General features: G+C 48.0%; 1 protein-coding gene and 1 long non-coding RNA gene across 5 annotated transcripts in view; one reads left to right on the top strand and one right to left on the bottom strand.

Moving 5' to 3' along the window:
* The window catches only part of TIMELESS (timeless circadian regulator), a 59814-nt gene that overhangs the window by 13539 nt on the left and 28064 nt on the right, over positions 1-18211 (top strand). For all 4 annotated transcript variants that reach the window (XM_083599182.1, XM_083599180.1, XM_083599183.1 and 1 more), the window contains exons 2-14: positions 829-954; positions 2636-2789; positions 3933-4047; positions 6256-6318; positions 6557-6658; positions 8031-8186; positions 9740-9873; positions 10016-10103; positions 12045-12224; positions 13378-13595; positions 13691-13794; positions 15531-15700; positions 16937-17053. In XM_083599182.1, coding sequence (XP_083455308.1) covers positions 858-954; positions 2636-2789; positions 3933-4047; positions 6256-6318; positions 6557-6658; positions 8031-8186; positions 9740-9873; positions 10016-10103; positions 12045-12224; positions 13378-13595; positions 13691-13794; positions 15531-15700; positions 16937-17053 — 1698 coding nt within the window. In that variant the 5' untranslated portion in view covers positions 829-857. The remainder of the gene's footprint in view (positions 1-828; positions 955-2635; positions 2790-3932; positions 4048-6255; positions 6319-6556; positions 6659-8030; positions 8187-9739; positions 9874-10015; positions 10104-12044; positions 12225-13377; positions 13596-13690; positions 13795-15530; positions 15701-16936; positions 17054-18211) is intronic.
* Positions 5326-18211, bottom strand: part of LOC310756039 — a 45734-nt gene continuing 32848 nt past the window's right edge. Inside the window, exon 2 of the long non-coding RNA XR_014544675.1 lies at positions 5326-5833. This is a non-coding gene — a long non-coding RNA (uncharacterized lncRNA). The remainder of the gene's footprint in view (positions 5834-18211) is intronic.

The following is an 18211-nucleotide window of genomic DNA, read 5'->3' as shown; positions in this document are numbered from 1 at the left end:
TTTTCCATTCTTATCACTTACTATGCATTTCTTAATTTCATATTACCTTTAATTACCTTTAACTAATAATTCTCCTCATTGTCTTTTTTGCAATATTTCAAAAAATCCACCTTACAAAACTTCTTGCAAACCTAGTAGCGTAATCTGTCCATCACAATTACTTTTCAAACGCAGTAGTCCGTAAATTTCCTCCAGTCTTCTGAGAATCTCTGGTCCCGCAGGTTTCGAATCCTTCCTGTTAGTTTATCTAATTCTGCATAATCCCATCAATTTCATTCTCCATTCTTCTTTCGTCGGTAATTCTTCTTGCTTCCAGTTTTGTGCCAAAGCCTCGTGAGGTTCTAGTCCGACACAGTAACCCCTGGCAAGCCAGTGCCTGGATTTCTGCAGGCAACAAAAGCCGTTTTGTTTTACTGAGCTGCTGCCCTTTTTTTGTGAATGACCATGCAACTCCATAGGGACGTGGGTGGCGCTGTGGGTTAAACCACAGAGCCTAGGACTTTGCTGATCAGAAGGTTGGCGGTTCGAATCCCTGCGACAAGGTGAGCTCCTGTTGTTCGGTCCCTGCTCCTGCCAACCTAGCACCTCAAAGTGCAAGTAGATAAATAGGTACTGCTCCGGCGGGAAGGTAGACGGCGTCTCCGTGCGCTGCCAGAAGCGGCTTAGTCATGCTGGCCACATGACCCGGAAACTGTACACTGGCTCCCTGGGCCAATAAAGCGAGATGAGCACCGCAACCCCAGAGTCGGCCACGACTGGACCTAATGGTCAGGGGTCCCTTTACCTTTATGCAACTCCATGGCTTAATATTGCTTCTGTTCTCTGCAGGCTCCCTTCTTTCATTTAGGCTGAGATTTATGGACTTGTACATGATGAATTGCGAACTCTTGGCGACGTGCAGCGCCCTGGGCTTCTTGGAAGGGGACACCTACCACAAAGAGCCGGATTGCTTAGGTGAGAGACCCCAGGGGGTAGCCGGTGTATATTGGAGATTTAAAAAGGGGGCGGTATGCCTGTCACAAGGAGACTCATTAATGGAGCCAGTTGATATGGGGATGTGGATGGGGGATGCATTTTAGGGAAGCGTGTGATTTTTATACACTTAGGAAAAACTGATCCGTCATTAGAGCACAAGACTCTTAATCTCAAGGTTGTGGGTTCAAGCCCCACCTTGGGCAAAAGATTCCTGCATTGCATAAGTAATAATAATAATAATAATAATGTTGTAATTTATATCCCGCCCATCTGGCTGGGTTTCCCCAGCCACTCTGTGCAGCTTGCAACATATACAGGTGAAACTCGGAAAATTAGAATATCGTGGAAAAGTTCATTTATTTCAGTAATTCAACTTAAAAGGTGAAATTAATATTTGAGATAGACTCATGACTCGCAAAGCGAGATATGTCAAGCCTTTATTTGTTATAATTGTGCTTTATACCATTAAAAATTTCTGGGGCTGATATTTGGTTGAAGGAGTCTTAGGCAAGTTTATGCAGATTTAATCAATCAATTTAAGTTTTATTTGATTGATGATCAGCTGACAATAGCTTTGATTGCTGTGGGGAAGTTCTTTCTCTGGGTTGTATTTGGTGTAGAGGCAGGGAGATCATTACGTCAGAGCAAGCAATTCTCCTTGACCGATAGATTAATCTTCTTTCTCCCCCCACCCCATATGCTGTTCTGGGAGTTCCCCTCCCAAAAGATTTGGGGAGGGCGCGGGGCGGGGTGAGGAGAAGGCAGGAAGTCCTGTTGTGCTATGGCTTTGTCGTTGCAAAGGCTTCTGCTAGCTAGCGCAACAGTTTCACTGAATATGACCCTTGGATTTTAGATGGTGCATCATATCAGCCTTCTACACCTTGGTGGTGCTTGGAGGTCATTGGACTCCAAATTCCATGAGCCTCAGCCAGGATGATGGGAGTTGTAGTCCAGTAACATCCAGTGAGCACTAGGTTGGGAAAGGCTGTTTGTTCTGTATCTTGCAGCCTGTTCCATGTTGGAGGCAATCCCTCCTGTAAGAGAGAGAAGGGGTGATCCCTTTTCTAATATAGTACCTTCCCCGTCAGGGCTGGCCGATCAGAAGGTCGGCGGTTTGAATCCCTGCGACGGGGTGAGCTCCCATTGTTTGGTCCCTGCTCCTGCCAACCTAGCAGTTCAAAAGCACAACAAAGTGCAAGTAGATAAATAGGTACCGCTCTGGCGGGAAGGTAAATGGCATTTCCATGCGCTGCTCTGGTTCGCCAGAAGTGGCTTAGTCATGCTGGCCACATGACCCGGAAGCTATCTGCGGACAAACGCCAGCTCCCTCGGCCTATAGAGCGAGATGCGTGCCGCAACCCCAAAGTCATCCCCGACTGGACTTAACGGTCAGGGGTACCTTTACCTTTACCTTCCCCATCTGTTGCTATTAAACAATATATGATGATATATGTGTGCGTGTTTTAGTATTGTTAAGATATTCAGGGGTTTCTGTTTTTCCATTTTTAAAAAGGGCTTCTTTTTGCAGCAATAATATAACTTCTTGTATAACCTTGCTTAATTTTTAAGTGGTGGGACAGGAATTCCATGTGCTTTTTTGTTTCACATCCTTTCCAATGTTGCTCCCACATAACCCTTCTCTCCCTGCCCATCTGTTCAGAGAGTGTGAAAGACTTGATCCGCTACCTGCGCCACGAAGATGAGACGAGGGATATTCGGCAACAGCTGGGGGCGGCGCAGATTCTGCAGAATGACCTGATCCCTATCATCGTCCAATACCCTCAAGACAAACAGCTCTTTGATGCTGTTATCAGGTAACCCGTGTGGGTGAGGGATGACTTGCTTGGCTCCTGTAGGTTTAATAAAACCCATACATTAATATTATTATAATCAGGAGCTCACCAAGTTAATAGCTAAATATTGTCAGAACACATTGCAGATGTCTGATCTCCCTGGAGACCTAGAGATGTAATGTTAGACTGCTTTGCTTCTTACATTTGACAAATGCTTTCTGTCACTTATTCAGTTTTATTCAGAATTAAAATGAACTTGGTCGTATTGATTCATTTCATTGGGTCTGCTCTGAGTAAGACTTGGTTGAATGCCACCTAGAGTTTCTTAAGATGAGTGTTCCTCCTGAGAGAGGTTTGCCCTTTCCCTTGTGGCCATATACCTAGAATCATGGAATTGTAGAGTTTGAACCCAATGGTCATCTAGTCCAACCCCCTGCGATGCAGGAATCTCACCTAGACCTTCCAACCTTAAAAACCTCCAAGGCGGAGAGTCCACCATCTCCCAAGGGAGTCCATTGCACTGTCAAACAGATCTTACCATCAGAAAGTTCTTCCCAGTGTTTATTCAGAATCCCCTTACTTGTAACGTGAATCCATTGGTTTGAGTCCTACCCTCCAGAGCAGGAGAAAACAAGCTTGCTCCATCTTTCATGTGATAGTCCTTTAGATATTTGAAGATGGTGATCATATCACCTCTCAGTCACCTCTTCTCCAGACTAAACATACCCGGCTTCCTTAGCTGTTCCTCATAAGGCTTCGTTTCCAGACCCTTGGTTGCCCTCTGAAAGCAGGATCCCGAACGTGGCTTTGCTTAACGATCAGAAGAGATGGGCCTGTTTTTCTCTGCTGTGAGAAAAGGTGCTTCTTTGTAATGCACTCTATAATTTTAAGACCTAAAATGAGTCCCAAAGACTGTATCATCTGCTGGTTTTAAACCTGGCTCCAGAAAGCCTCAGGTAAAATAAATTTTAGTTCTTCCTCCTTATTTCTCACATTCGCTCTCCTTGAACAGAGCAGGCCAGCCGGTGGAATCTCTAGTTTTATCACTGGCAGCCTTAAGCAGAGAACCACTAGTCCCATAAAGGCTGTCGCTCGCTTAGGACTCCGTGAAGCTATTTCACAATAATGGTTGGAGCCTCTTATTTTGTTTTCTTTTTCTCCTAGGTTAATGGTAAACCTAACCCAGCCAGCTGTCCTCTGCTTTGGCAAACTCCCCCAGGAAGCCAGCTTCCGACACCATTTCCTGCAAATTGTCTCTTACCTGCAGGCTTACAAAGAAGTGAGTGGTTTGTACTGGTGTCTCTCATCTTCCAGTCTTTCCTGGGATCCATGTGGGACTGCCTTGTGTTTCTTGAGCAGCACCACATTTTTATTAATAAGAAATACATTGGAAAACAAAAGAGAAACAACTGCTATCAGTGCTTGATTTATAGCATAGAATGCAACTGCTTTATACCTTGGTTTACGAACTTAATCCATTCTGGAAGTCCGTTCTTAAACCAAAGCATTCTTAAACCAAGGCGTGCTTTCCCATAGCAGCGGGGGACTCAATTAACAAATGGAACACACTCAACAGGAAGTGGAACATGTTCTGCTTCCAAGGCAAAGTTCACAAACCTAAACACCTACTTCTGGGTTTGCAGCGTTCTTAATCCAAGTTGTTCATAAACTAAGCTGTTCTTAAACCAAGGTACCACTGTAATATGATCACGGGACACCCAGAAAGCATTAAACAATGCAGCTACATAAGAACATGAATAATTCCCCAAATATGAAAAAGTCCTTGCTAGCACTGTGTGATTCGGGAGTACAGCTGGGAACTGGATGCTCTTCCTCTTATCTATCCATATTCTGCAACGACAACAGAAATACCGTATTTTTCACTCCATAAGACACACTTTTTTCTTCCTAAAAAGTAAGGTGAAATGTCTGTGTGTCTTATGGTGCGATTGGGGGCAAAAAGAAGGACGTGGGTGTTGAAACAAAGCCGCTGATCGTTTGCCGATCGGGGAGAGAGATAAGGGACGCTAGAGATAAAGGAGGCTGCCTGGGAGGGGGGAGGTAGAGACAGCAAACTTGCAAAGGGGGGAAACAGGAAGACTAAAGCAATAAGGAGAGAAATTAGAAGAAAAGGAGGAGCAAAAAACTGCTCCAGCTAAGGAAAAGACACTAAGACAAACAAGAGGGAAGGGAGTGTTGAAAGGAAACAGCTGATCGGTGGGATTGGAAGAGAAATAAGGGATGCTTGCGGAGGCTGCCTGGGAGGGGGGAGGTAAAAGCTCAAGGATCCTCAGGATTTTTACTTTGGGTCACCCCAAATTCACCATCAGATCACATAGTGTGTCCATGGCTACAGCCTGCACCAAAAAAATCACGCACCCACTGTTGCGTGGGGCCGCTATGGCGCAAAAACGTGGTTACAAAGCACGGATCCCCATGGATCCTCAGGATTTTTACATTGGGTCACCTCAAATTCACCATCAGATCACATGTCTGCATGAACCACAAAAATCATACATCCACTGTTTCGTTCAGAATATTTTTTTTCTTGTTTTCCTCCTCTAAAAACTAGGTGCGTCTTATGGTCAGGTGCGTCTTGCGGAGCGAAAAATATGCCATGCTACACTATACTGCACTGAAACATTTAAATGTTTCTTTGATTGCCCTTCAATCTTCCTGCTATGCTTGTCATCCTCTTCTGCCACACCCTCCGACAACCACTGCTCTAGGGGTGTTGTAAACAAAAATTGCCCTTTTCCCTTATGGGGTATCCAAGAGCCCATATAGAGTCGTTACATAGGTTCCCTATTGGTAGGAGAGAATAACAGAGGCCAACCAGAGAATATTGAAAAGCAAAGCAGCTAGTAAGCTTGATCTTTATTGATCTGTTGCAACAGGGTGCTCCCCTCACCCGCAGGAGAGAGGAGGGACCCAGAAAAACGGCATGCAAGGCCTTATAAAGACTTTTGAAATTGCCACCCTGTAGATCAGGACCACCCCCAGAAACAACATACATACATCACAGAAGGGGTGTAACCTAAGACCACCCCTCAGATACATCATACCTACATCACAGAAAAGGCGGTCTTAAAACAGAAATTTGAATATTGTTTTTCTCTTGTTGTTTATCTCCTGTCTGGCAGGTTACTTGATTGGATTGCCTGGGGAGCCTGGCCAGTCTTTTGTAATGATAAATACTTAGTTCCTGGGCCAGGTCAAAGGCTCACACCCTATTCAAACACAGACATACCCTTAAGACAGGATTTGTGAAGGAAAAGACAATGGGGAGGCTTTTCTACTTTGACCTTGCAGAGAAAACATTTGGTCAGTTTGGGACAGCTTGGGAATCAAAATGGTTCCAGGTCAGTCTTCCTGTGCTGATCTATGTATGTGCTTGGTTGGTACGCTTATGAACATTACCATATATCTAAGGCCATAAAATTCCTATCACAGGGGAGACTAACACGCTTCCTTCCCCACCTTGCAGGCGTTTGCCAACGAGAAGATCTTTGGGGTACTGAGTGAAAAGCTATATGACCTGCTGCAGCTGGTGAGTAGTACCATTTTGGCCCCCAGTCCCAGAAGCGGCACTTTGTGGGGGACCCGCTCCTCAAGCGCAGAGAGCCAGAAGGGATTTAGGGAATGGATGTGGAAGGGGACCAAAAAAAGGGGGTGGGAGGGCAAGGTTGGGTTTTGGGCAGAGGCAAAAAAGCTCTGCCCTGTGACCCACTTGTGTTGTGGGGGGTTTATATATGATGACCTGCCCCTTCCTTCCTTCCTGCCCCCAGGACTGGGAACAGCGTCAGGAGGAGGATAACCTCTTAATCGAGCGGATCCTGCTGCTGGTGCGCAATGTGCTGCACGTCCCGGCCGATCCCGATGAGGAGAAGGTACTCGCATCTCTGAAGGGGGGGCACCCAATTGCGGTCAGGCTGCTACTGGTCTAGGGCTTTGCCTGAAGGTGCGAAAGAAGCACCTGAGCTTTTGCAGAGGTTCACCTACCTGTATCTCTGCTTTCACAGTAGTCACTGCTTTGGTTTTTTTTATACCCCGTTTTAGGGTGAATTACTGTACTTTTCCGTGTACAAAATGAGGTTTTATATTTTAAAACCGTGTTTAAAAATTGGGGGGTTGTCTTATACAGTGTTACCTCAGGTTACATACGCTTCAGGTTACATACGCTTCAGGTTACAGACTCCGCTAACCCAGAAGTATTACCTCAGGTTAAGAACTTTGCTTCAGGATGAGAACAGAAATCGTGCTTTGGCGGCGCGGCGGCAGCAGGAGGCCCCGTTAGCTAAAGTGGTGCTTCAGGTTAAGAACAGTTTCAGGTTAAGAACGGACCTCCGGAACGAATTAAGTACTTAACCCGAGGTACCACTGTATACGGCTAGTACACATGGGTGGGACTTGGTTTTTGTTGCTGTGGTGAGCTGGAGATTGTCAGCGGCTATTGGGCGTGTTATTGGTGGCTTCGGCAAGGGCCCCCTGCCCCCAAAAGCTCAACAGCTCTGGGCAATCTGGGCAATCCTTTCCGTCTTATACATGGGGGCGTGTTATACACGGAAAAATACTGTATATAATAATGGCTTGACTTAGGCTTGACTTGAAGCAGAGGCTTGCTGGTTTACACATTCACATTATACGCACATCACTACACATTCACCACGCTATCGTTAAATCTGCTGGATAAGGGGTGGAGGGGAAGGGGAACAGTCATAGGTTTTGCTTGTCTCTGGTATGTTGCAAGAGATTTGCTCGCTATGTCACGCTAGTACGTGAGGTGACATGATAGATTTCCACACACAACCTCTGCAGGAGTGAGGTGTGTCAGTAGTTCTGCTTAAAATGTGCATTGCACATTGTCTCCATTTAGATTATATAGGAGTAACCCTAGCAAAAATTTTGAGGGATTTTGCTCCTGGTCTGACATTGCAGACTAGGTTAGCACTGCTGAGCTACGGTTTCGGTAGTCGATCGGACTCCTGGAACAGATTATGTTCGAGAACCACGACACCACTGTATATATATTTAACACAAACTTATTGTTCATTGGAATGCAGTTTGAAAGCCAGCAACAGATAGTGTCCCTGTCCTCAACAACCACAGTGTCCTTCCTTCCTTCCTTCCTTCCTTCCTTCCTTCCTTCCTTCCTTCCTTCCTTCCCCTCACCCCTTGGTATCCCTACTCAGAAGAAGAAGCACCTTAGGTCATGAGGACCCCAGTGCCCTTGTACTCAGGCTCCTGTGGTCTTTTCCATAGAACATTGACGACGATGCCAACACTCATGACCAGGTGCTATGGGCCATCCACATCAGTGGAATGGATGATCTGCTCAAATTCTTGGCCAGCTCCCAGAGCGAGCAGCAGTGGAGCCTACATGTGCTTGAGATCATCTCCCTTATGTTCCGTGACCAGGTAAGTAAGGGGAGGAGGAAGAGGGTTGGGCAAGGCAGGCGATAATCTTCAGGTGGCTGAACCCAGGCCTGTTGAATTGCTGGTTGGGCTGTCCATTGGATACAGTCTCTGTGTTAGAAGTTGGCAGTGCTATTTTTCTAGAAAAAGAGGTGCCAGAGCTCACCATGAACAGCTCCCTTGTTCTCTTATACAGTCGTACCTTGGAAGTCAAACGGAATCCGTTCCAGAAGTCTGTTTGACTTCCAAAACGTTCAGAAACCAAAGTGCGGCTTCAGATTGGCTGCAGGAAGGTCCTGCAGCCAATCAGAATCTCTGTTGGCCGTTCGGCTTCCAAAAGAATGTTTGAAAACCAGAATACTCACTTCCGGGTTTCGATCTTTCGGAAGCCGATTTGTTCGGGAGCCAAGGCATTCGAGATACACAGTACGACTGTAATGCCAATGGCGCCCGCCAGAGAGGTGCCGGAAATGAGTTTCCGGCTGAAGAAACGCTCTTGAAGTGGGAATGAAGCCCCAGGAATTTAGTGGCATTCAAAACTTATATACTGTAGAAAGGGAAGAAGGAAAAGGGAGAGTTTGAATACAAGACGAAAGATGGCAATAGTTTTCACCTGTACTTGTGAGAGACTTGTGGGGTGGGGTGTAATTGGGACAGTTTTTGGTGGGTTGGGAAACAGCGGTTGCTAACAAAACTAGTGAATAATAATTTTATTTATTTATACCCTACCCATCTGGCTGGGCTTCCCCAGCCACTCTGGGCGGCTTCCAAAAAAATATTAAAATACAGTAATGCATCAAACATTAAAACTTCCCTAAACAGGGCTGCCTTCAGATGTCTTCTAAAAGTCTGGTAGTTGTTGTTCTCTTTGACATCTGGTGGGAGGGTGTTCCACAGGGCGGGCGCCACTACCGAGAAGGCCCTTTGCCTGGTTCCCTGTAACTTGGCTTCTCGCAGTGAGGGAACCGCCAGAAGGCCCTCAGCGCTAAACCTCAGTGTCCGGGTAGAACGATGGAGGTGGAGACGCTCCTTCAGATATATTGGACCGAGTATATCTGTGATACATAGGAACAGGACTTCCAGGTTTAGAGGCAATGTGCCTTCAGATAACGCGTGTGAAGGGCAAAAACGGACATGTCTTGAGCATGGTCATTTTGTGAGTCTTTTCACTTGGTCACTGTTAGGTGAAGTGATGGGTGAGTTAGTTGACATTACCCAAGGATGGGGAGCCTGTGTCCCTTTAGATCTCGCTGTTCTCTAGCAGGCTGCCTTGCTGACCAAGCCAGCAGGGCCCAGTGGCCGGGCATGTTGGGTGTTTCAGTCCATCAACATCTAAATGGCCACAGGTTAACCTTTCCCGGTCAAACCTAACACGGTTGTCCATATGTTTAGCATTTTGTAAGCCTTCTCAAAGTTGGGAGGCACAGAAGACAGGCAGAAAGATTGCCTTGTCCTATAGGCAACCTGCAGTGACTACTCTCTGCCTGGGATGGGCTTGGTATTGGGTGAGCCTAGCTTGGCTTGCAGGAAGTCACAGAAGTCCGTGTCCCCAACAGAACCCAGAGCAACTGGCAGCAACAGGGCAGGTCCGCTCAGCCAAGGAGCAGAGCGCAGATGCGGCTGAGTTGGAGCACCTGAGGCAGAAGGAACTGGCTGAGAAGAAGAGCCGGGTTCTCCAGCGGAGCAGCAGGTGAGGCAGGGTGGATTCGATGTAAATCAAATCGATTTCAATCACTAGTCAGTAAGACCTGTGCTTCTAAACACTTCTGATCCTTGATTCAAACTATGCTTGTTCCCCCGATATATGCATCTGCTTCTCCCTTTCCCCGCAGGCACTCTCGTTTCGGTGGCTGCTACGTCATTCAGGGCCTGAAGTCTTTTGGAGACAGAGACGTTGTGATGCATAAGGGACTGCAGAATGTAAGTTGATGTGGGTGTGTGTGGTGGGGAGAGTCGTTGCCTGGCAGTGCTCAAAGTTGAAGGCCTCCCTTTGCTACTTTGGGTTGTGAAGTGTGTTAAGTATAGTAATTTAATTCGCAGACATTGTCAATGCTTGCATGCATTAAAAGGTAAAGGGACCCCTGACCATTAGGTCCAGTCGTGGCCGACTCTGGGGTTGCGGCGCTCATCTTGCTTTATTGGCCGAGGGAGCCGGCGTACAGCTTCTGGGTCATGTGGCCAGCATGACTAAGCCGCTTCTGGCGAACCAGAGCAGCGCACAGAAACAGCGTTTACCTTCCCGCCGGAGCAGTACCTATTTATCTACTTGCACTTTGCCATGCTTTCGAACTGCTAGGTTGGCAGGAGCAGGGACCGAGCAACGGGAGCTCACCCCGTCGCGGGGATTCGAACCACCAACTTTCTGATCGGCAAGGCCTAGGCTCAGTGGTTTAACCCACAGCGTCACCCGCATCCCCACTTGCATGCATTACTTTGTGTTTAAATTGGATTGGTTGGTAACCAAGTTCAGAGAGTTTTGTAGGGGTTCTCATGCGATTGGCTCTCGTTGGTCACATTGGAGGCATACAGTGAAGGAGAGACTCTGTTTAATGTGAGGCAAGATGGCTGTGTCTTAGAATCCACAGTGAACACTGCTAGGTTGAATTGAGTGTTGGAGTGCTTCTCCGCTTGGGAGAAAGAGAGCAAAGATGCAGGAGAAGGCAAAAGTGGGCAATCTATCATAGGAGCTGCAAGCCTGGCTTAACTGAGATACAGAAGGCTGAGTGCTGAGCTCTGGAAAGAGGAAAATACAGTTGTTTGGAAGTTAGAAGAAGAGACCGTAAGCCCATGCTTGAACAAGCACGCGACTGTAAATATTATGTTTTAAATCATCTATAACTTGAGTTTCTGCAAGTAAAGCTTTTGAATGTTAAAGTCTGGGCATTGGTTTAATTTCCAAAGAAGGGTGTCAGTCATGGTTTGAGCTCCTTAGCTGCGTTTTCGCTACTCTTACTTCAACAACAAAGTGGTAGCCCAGAAAGCCCTCACTTGCCTACCCTTACAAGCCCCCTCAACTGCAGAGGAAGCTGCAGTTGTGGATTCTGTACCTATACTCCTCCTCTGGTGCCCCTCAGGTGTGGAGAACCTGTGGTCCTCCAGCCGTCGCTGAACTACGCTTCCCCAGCAGCCCCAGCAAGTATGGCCAATGGCCAGTGATTATGGGAGTTGTAGTTCAACAATATACAGAAGGCCAGGGGTTCCCCACACATGGTGTGCACCTCCCTCTCATGCTTGCTAGAGCAAGTAGGACTTACAGGCAGGGCGAGAGTAGGAATGGGGCAGGAGAAATGATAATAATAATTTATTATTTATACCCCGCCCATCTGGCTGGGTCCCCCCAGCCACTCTGGGCGGCTTCCAACAAAACACTAAAATACAATAACCTATTAGACTTTAAAAGCTTCCCTAAACAGGGCTGCCTTTAGATGTCTTCTAAAAGTTTGGTAGTTATTTTTCTCTTTGACATCTGGTGGGAGGGCGTTCCACAGGGTGGGCACCACTACTGAGAAGGCCCTCTGCCTGGTTCCCTGTAACTTGGCTTCTCGCAGCGAGGGAACCGCCAGAAGGCCCTCGGCGCTGGACCTCAGTGTCCGGGCAGAACTATGGAGGTGGAGATGCTCCTTCAGGTATACTAGACCGAGGCTGTTTAGGGCTTTAAAGATCAGCACCAACACTTTGAATTGTGCTCGGAAACGTACTGGGAGCCAATGCAGCTCTCTCAGGACCGGTGTTACGTGGTCCCAGCGGCCGCTCCCAGTCACCAGTCTAGCTGCCACATTCTGGATTAATTGTAGTTTCCAGGTCACCGCTGCAGCCATCCCCACCTTCTTATCTTCTTCGCTCTCTCCTGTTCCTGGGCAGGTGAAGAACTACAGCCACGATCTGGCCAAGGAGGTACGGCGGGTGCCAAAGAGGCGCCAGCTTGCCCGCGATGGCGAGGGCGTCTCTCGCCGCTCAGCCCTCAACGTGCGGCTTTTCCTCAAGGAGTTCTGCGTGGAGTTTTTGGAGAACTGCTACAATCGCCTGATGTGTCTGGTCAAGGTGAGAGTGGTGTCCGTATCCTGCCAAGCGAGTTTGGGGATGGCAAATGGAGCGTCCTGGAAAAGGGAATCGGGAGGGGAGGGATGTTGTTGGTGTTGGGCAGAGCTGCAGCACTGCCTTTCCTGGGGATATCTGTTCCTTAACATAAAAGTGCCAACTCAGCCAGATCTGGCAAGACGTCATCCTTATTTCTGTTCTAGATCAGAACTTTGTATTTTAAGGATTTAATTTTAACTTTTGTCATTGGGCAGTAAGAGTTTAATCCAGTGACGTCGTTGCACAAACAGAACAGTTTCCACTTGTGCAACAGACCCTCCCCCACCTCGAAAAAAAATCTGCATTGGAGAGTTGGAGGAACTCCCAGAATGGATTGCCGGTCAATGACTTTGCTGGATACAACCCAGTATAAATATTGTAAAGAAAAACCAGTGCTGGTTGGTGTGATGGGTGACAAATGCCCTGGAAGCACATGGAGATGAATAGGTCTCATAAAGACCTCCCTCCAGTCCTTTCTCATTGTGCAAAATAAGTAGAAAGGTGCAAATGTTCATATTTTACAGTGGTACCTCAGGTTAAGTACAGTGGTACCTCAGGTTACATACGCTTCAGGTTACATACGCTTCAGGTTACAGACTCCGCTAACCCAGAAATAGTACCTCAGGTTAAGAACTTTGCTTCAGGATGAGAACAGAAATCGTGCTGCGGCAGCGGGAGGCCCCATTAGCTAAAGTGGTGCTTCAGGTTAAGAACAGTTTCAGGTTAAGAACGGACCTCCAGAACGAATTAAGTACTTAACCTGAGGTACCACTGTACTTAATTCGTTCTGGAGGTCCGTACATAACCTGAAACTGTTCTTAACCTGAAGCACCACTTTAGCTAATGGGGCCTCCTGCTGCCGCAGCACGATTTCTGTTCTCATCCTGAAGCAAAGTTCTTAACCTGAAGCACTATTTCTGGGTTAGCGGAGTCTGTAACTTGAAGCGTATGTAACCTGAGGTACCAGAGTATATAGAAGTTACCACCACTGTGCTCTGCATCTGAAATTTCTTGGAGTCCACTGTGCACATAATAGGAACCCAAACAAAAAGGAGCAGTAACAGGATCAGCTGCTTCCTCTTGACGTTCCTCTTCTCTCTTCTCCCCCGTCCTGCAGGATCACCTGATCAGGGAGAAGGCCCAGCAGCACGATGAGACCTACTACTTATGGGCCATGGCTTTTTTCATGGCCTTCAACCGGGCTTCATCTTTCCAACCTCAGCTGGTTTCTGAAACGGTTAGCGTTCGGACTTTCTACTTCATTGAGCAGAGCCTGACCAAATACTATGAGATGTTACTTATGGATAAGAAGGAGGCTACTTCTTGGTCTAGAAGGTAAGGGGGGTTAGTCACCCTGTGGAATGGCCTGCTGGGTTTCCCCCTCTTGTTTTGTCTGTGCGAACGAGTCCTTTTGTCACTTGTCTCTCCAGGATGCATCTGGCTCTCAAAGCCTACCAGGAACTGCTAACGACGGTGCACGAAATGGACCATTCGCAAGACGAAGCTTTGCGCAACAGCAGTCACATCATAAAGAGTGAGGATTTTTAGTTGTAGAAAACACAACCTCTTAGGACAGAGGCTTCCAACCTTTTGGAGTCCACGGCTCCCTTGACCAACTACATTCTTTCTGCGGCACCCCTGTGGGGCTCAGGAGCCCAGTTGTATCACCCCTTGCCTGCAGCCCCGGCAGCCCCTCACCCTTTTCGAAACACCTTCCCCTTGGGGAGTGCTCCCTCGGCCTCCTCTCTTCTCCCCTCTCCTTGGGAGCCCTCTGGGTTGCCGCCCCTGGTCTCTGAGCTGTCCTCCCTGCCCCAAAGAGAGATGCCTCCTCACACTGCCCCACAGGGGCCTGGGAAGCACCCCCTGGCCAGCCCCAGAGGCACCATTCGCCTGCAGAGCTTGTAGCCAGGGCTGTTGCAACAAACAGCTGTGCAAGCCTTTGGCAGGCAGAGATGCGAGAGGGCATCAGAGGAGGGAGGGAAGGGAAGAGGGACAGAGGCCAGTGTTGCCCGCGGCACCCCTGACCATCATTCAAGGCACTCCAGGGTGCCACAGCATAGAATCATAGAGTTGGAAGAGACCACAAGGGCCATCGAGTCCAACCCCCTGCCAAGCAGGAAACACCATCAGAGCACTCCTGACATATGGTTGTCAAGCCTCTGCTTAAAGACCTCCAAAGAAGGAGACTCCACCACACTCCTTGGCAGCAAATTCCACTGTCAAACAGCTCTTACTGTCAGGAAGTTCTTCCTAATGTTTAGGTGGAATCTTCTTTCTTGTAGTTTGGATCCATTGCTCCGTGTCCGCTTCTCTGGAGCAGCAGAAAACAACCTTTCTCCCTCCTCTATGTGACATCCTTTTATATATTTGAACATGGCTATCATATCACCCCTTAACCTCCTCTTCTCCAGGCTAAACATGCCCAGCTCCCTTAGCCGTTCCTCATAAGGCATCGTTTCCAGGCCTTTGACCATTTTGGTTGCCCTCCTCTGGACACGTTCCAGTTTGTCAGTGTCCTTCTTGAACTGTGGTGCCCAGAACTGGACACAGTACTCCAGGTGAGGTCTGACCAGAGCAGAATACAGTGGCACTATTACTTCCCTTGAAAACCACTGTCTTAGAACAATGTCCTGTCTGTGCTTAAGACCCAGTTCTTACTGAGAGGCAATGACTTGAGAGCTTTATGTGTTGGGCGGATGTGCTGTCTTAGGTAGCCTCAGGAGCACATAGATGATAATGGAGAAGAAAGAAACGGTTGTCCGTTTGCTATTGTTTTCAATTTATGAATTGCCATTTATAGACGTCTTTTTAGAAATATTATCTTTAAGAAACAGCTAAGCCGCTGAAGATCTTGTTGGAAAGATAATAGAAAACAAGCTCCTAAAACAGAGACTTTTCCATACAGCTGGAAAAGCTTGTCAAAACAAAAATGTCTTCCGTTTCACAGAAGTACCAATAGTAGGCCCTGGTCAGGGATACTGTTCCACAGAACGGGGGCGTCTGCTCTGAGTTACTGTGGAGAGGGCTTTTGATATTTTTTGGACTTGGAAGGAGAAACTCCCTCAGGACACAGTGACCCTACTGGGTCTATAAGGCAACCTCAAGGAACCTGGTCGTGAGCTGTACACAGGTTGCCCAGCCCCCAAGTGGATTTAGCATAAAGTGCTTAGGATCCTATACCTTCCGCAATTTTTTAATTTCTTGTAGAGCAGGAAACGCTGGCTTGTGTGCACGGATAACACTAACAACATGACCACCTCTTTCTCCCAGACAACATTTTCTACTTGATGGAGTACCGCGAGCTGTTCCTCACCCTCTTCCGTAAGTTTGATGCCACAAAGCAGCCAATGTCATTCCTGAAAGATCTGGTGGAGACCACTCACCTTTTCGTGAAGATGCTGGAGAGATTTTGCAAAGGGAGGAGCAACCTAGTGGTCCAGGTATATTGGTGTCTGGAGACAAAGTCCATTCCATGCAGGGAAGCTGGCGGGTCCCAAGTAGGCCGCACTAGGCCTCTCCATTTCAGCCAAGCCACACAGACCCATAGCTGTCAACTGTCCCTTATTTGGCGGGAAACTCCCTTATCTCAGTGCCGTGTCCCGCTGCTGTCCCTTATTGATGATATCCCTTAAATTTCCCAGGTTTCAAAGGAAGCAGCTCCTCTCCCTGCCGGCCAGGGAGGAGGAAGGCTCCAACTGTGTTGCTTGGCTGTGTTGCTCACCCAATAAGGAGTCTAAGAACGACTGGGGGGTGGAGCTTGCATGCCTTGTGCCGATCAAATTGGCCGCGTTGCCTGGGGACTTGCCTTTGCTCAGCGCTTCCCAGTGGAGAGGTGACGGTGGTTTTCCTTGCTGCACCCCCTTTGCCGGGTTGCTGCGCTGTGGGAACCACCGCTTAAGGCTTCGTTTGGCTGCTGGCTGGGCTTTCTGCCTTTGGCTCGGAGGGGCTCAGAAGTTGAACATACCTGTGCTTGGAAAATCCCTTATTTTGGCTGCTGATCCCTTATTTTCGAGGCTGCTGGTCCCTTATTTTCAAATCTGTAAGTTGACAGCTATGCACAGACCTGCCCTTCCCTATACCATAATATAGGGTGTCAGGTGTGGGGATAGGTAAGGGTGGGGCTTTGCAGACACCAACAAACAGCTGGTTGCCAGTACCTGCGAAAGATGAGTGGGGGTGGGGTGGGGTGGCGATGTTTCTATTTTACTTAATATATGTGGGGTTTTGTGTCAGCGTTGCCTGTGCAGGTTCTCTGCTGTTCACTTGTGTTCCTTTGGTGGTGAGAGAGGTTGGGGTTGGCCTAGGGTGTGGCTGTTCATTTGGGGTTGTCTTTGGTGGTCTTTGTTTTCATGTGTGAGTGGGGTGGGTGGGTGTTCTGGATCAGGTTAGCCATATTAATTTGTATGCTGTTGGTGGATTTTTGTTATTGTCTTGTTGGGCTGTGTATGTGATAAAGGGGAGCCATACTGGGGTGAAGGTGTCTTCTTCTATTTGTCCCCGTGTCAGTTTCAGTTTATTGGTTAATTTTTCTAGTAAGGCGAGAGGATTGATTTAATCACTTTCCCTGGGCTGTGCTTGTGGACAAAGGGCTCTAGCATTGCTACACTTCCGTCAGCAGCCCCTTTTCCTCAAAAGCTGGCTCAGAAACCAGGAAGCTGTTGGTTTGTTTGTTGCAGAGCAAGAAAATCAAGAGGAAGAAGAAGCCTGCTAGGTCGGCTGTGCAGCCCCGAGCGCCTGAGGAGCTGGAGAAGATGTGGACGAGGCTGGCTGAGCAAATTGATAAATGCATCAAGGTAGGATAATGGGAAATAACCAGTCTTGACACAGCAGCTTGGGGGCTCCTGTATTTTGTTTTCTAGCTGTCTGGAAACGGAGAGCGGCGCTTTTGCAGCTCTCTTGTTTGATCCAGTTCTAAAATGCACAAGGTTGGTTCTGAAGTCATAAAGGTAAAGGGACCCCTGACCATTAGGTCCAGTCGTAGCCGACTCTGGGGTTGCGGCATTCATCTCGCTTTATTGGCTGAGGGAGCCGGCGTGCAGCTGCCGGGTCATGTGGCCAGCATGACTAGGCCCCTTCTGGCGAACCAGAGCAGCGCTCGGAAACCCTGTTTACCTTCCCGCCAAAGCAGTACCTATTTATCTACTTGCACTTTGACGTGCTTTTGAATTGCTAGGTTGGCAGGAGCAGGGACCGAGCAACGGGAGCCCACCCCATCGCGGGGATTCGAACCACCGACTTTCTGATCAGCAAGTCCTAGGCTCTGTGGTTTAACCCACAGAGCCACCCGCGTCCCTTCTGAAGTCATAGGAACACACAAAAGGGAGCTGCCACCTTTTGCTATCAACTTAGACCATTGGCCCACCTAGCACTCTCTCTTGTGCAGTGACTGTCTAGGGTTTCAGAAAGGGACCTTTGCAGTCCCCATCTGGAGACGCCAGGGCTTGAATCTGGGGCGCTTCTACACACAAAGCTCTACCATTGATTTGCAACCACTCCTCAAAAGTCATGCAGAGCTTTGCATACAGATAATGGGTACAGGAAAAAAAAATCAGACTCAAATACTCTGGTTTTTTGTTTTGTTTGTTTTTAGTCTTCCACGTGTATGGAAAAATGTAAATAAGACAAAGGGGGTAAAACCCCTCACCCACCTCTTTAGCAATTTTATAGTAAGGTAAAGGGGACCCCTGACCATTAGGTCCAGTCGTGGCCGACTCTGGGGTTGCGGCGCTCATCTCGCTTTATTGGCCAAGGGAGCCGGCGTACAGCTTCCTGGTCTTGTGGCTAGCATGACTAAGCCGCTTCTGGCAAACCAGAGCAGCGCACGGAAACACCGTTTAACTTCCCGCCAGAACAGTAACTATTTATCTACTTGCACTTTGACGTGCTTTCGAACTGCTAGGTTGGCAGGAGCAGGGACCGAGCAACGGGAGCTCACCCCGTCGCGGGGATTC

Source organism: Podarcis filfolensis (assembly GCF_964270895.1).
Source record: "Podarcis filfolensis genome assembly, chromosome: 2".
In the NCBI taxonomy this organism is placed as follows: domain Eukaryota; kingdom Metazoa; phylum Chordata; class Lepidosauria; order Squamata; family Lacertidae; genus Podarcis; species Podarcis filfolensis.
This window is presented reverse-complemented; position numbering and strand designations above follow the sequence as displayed.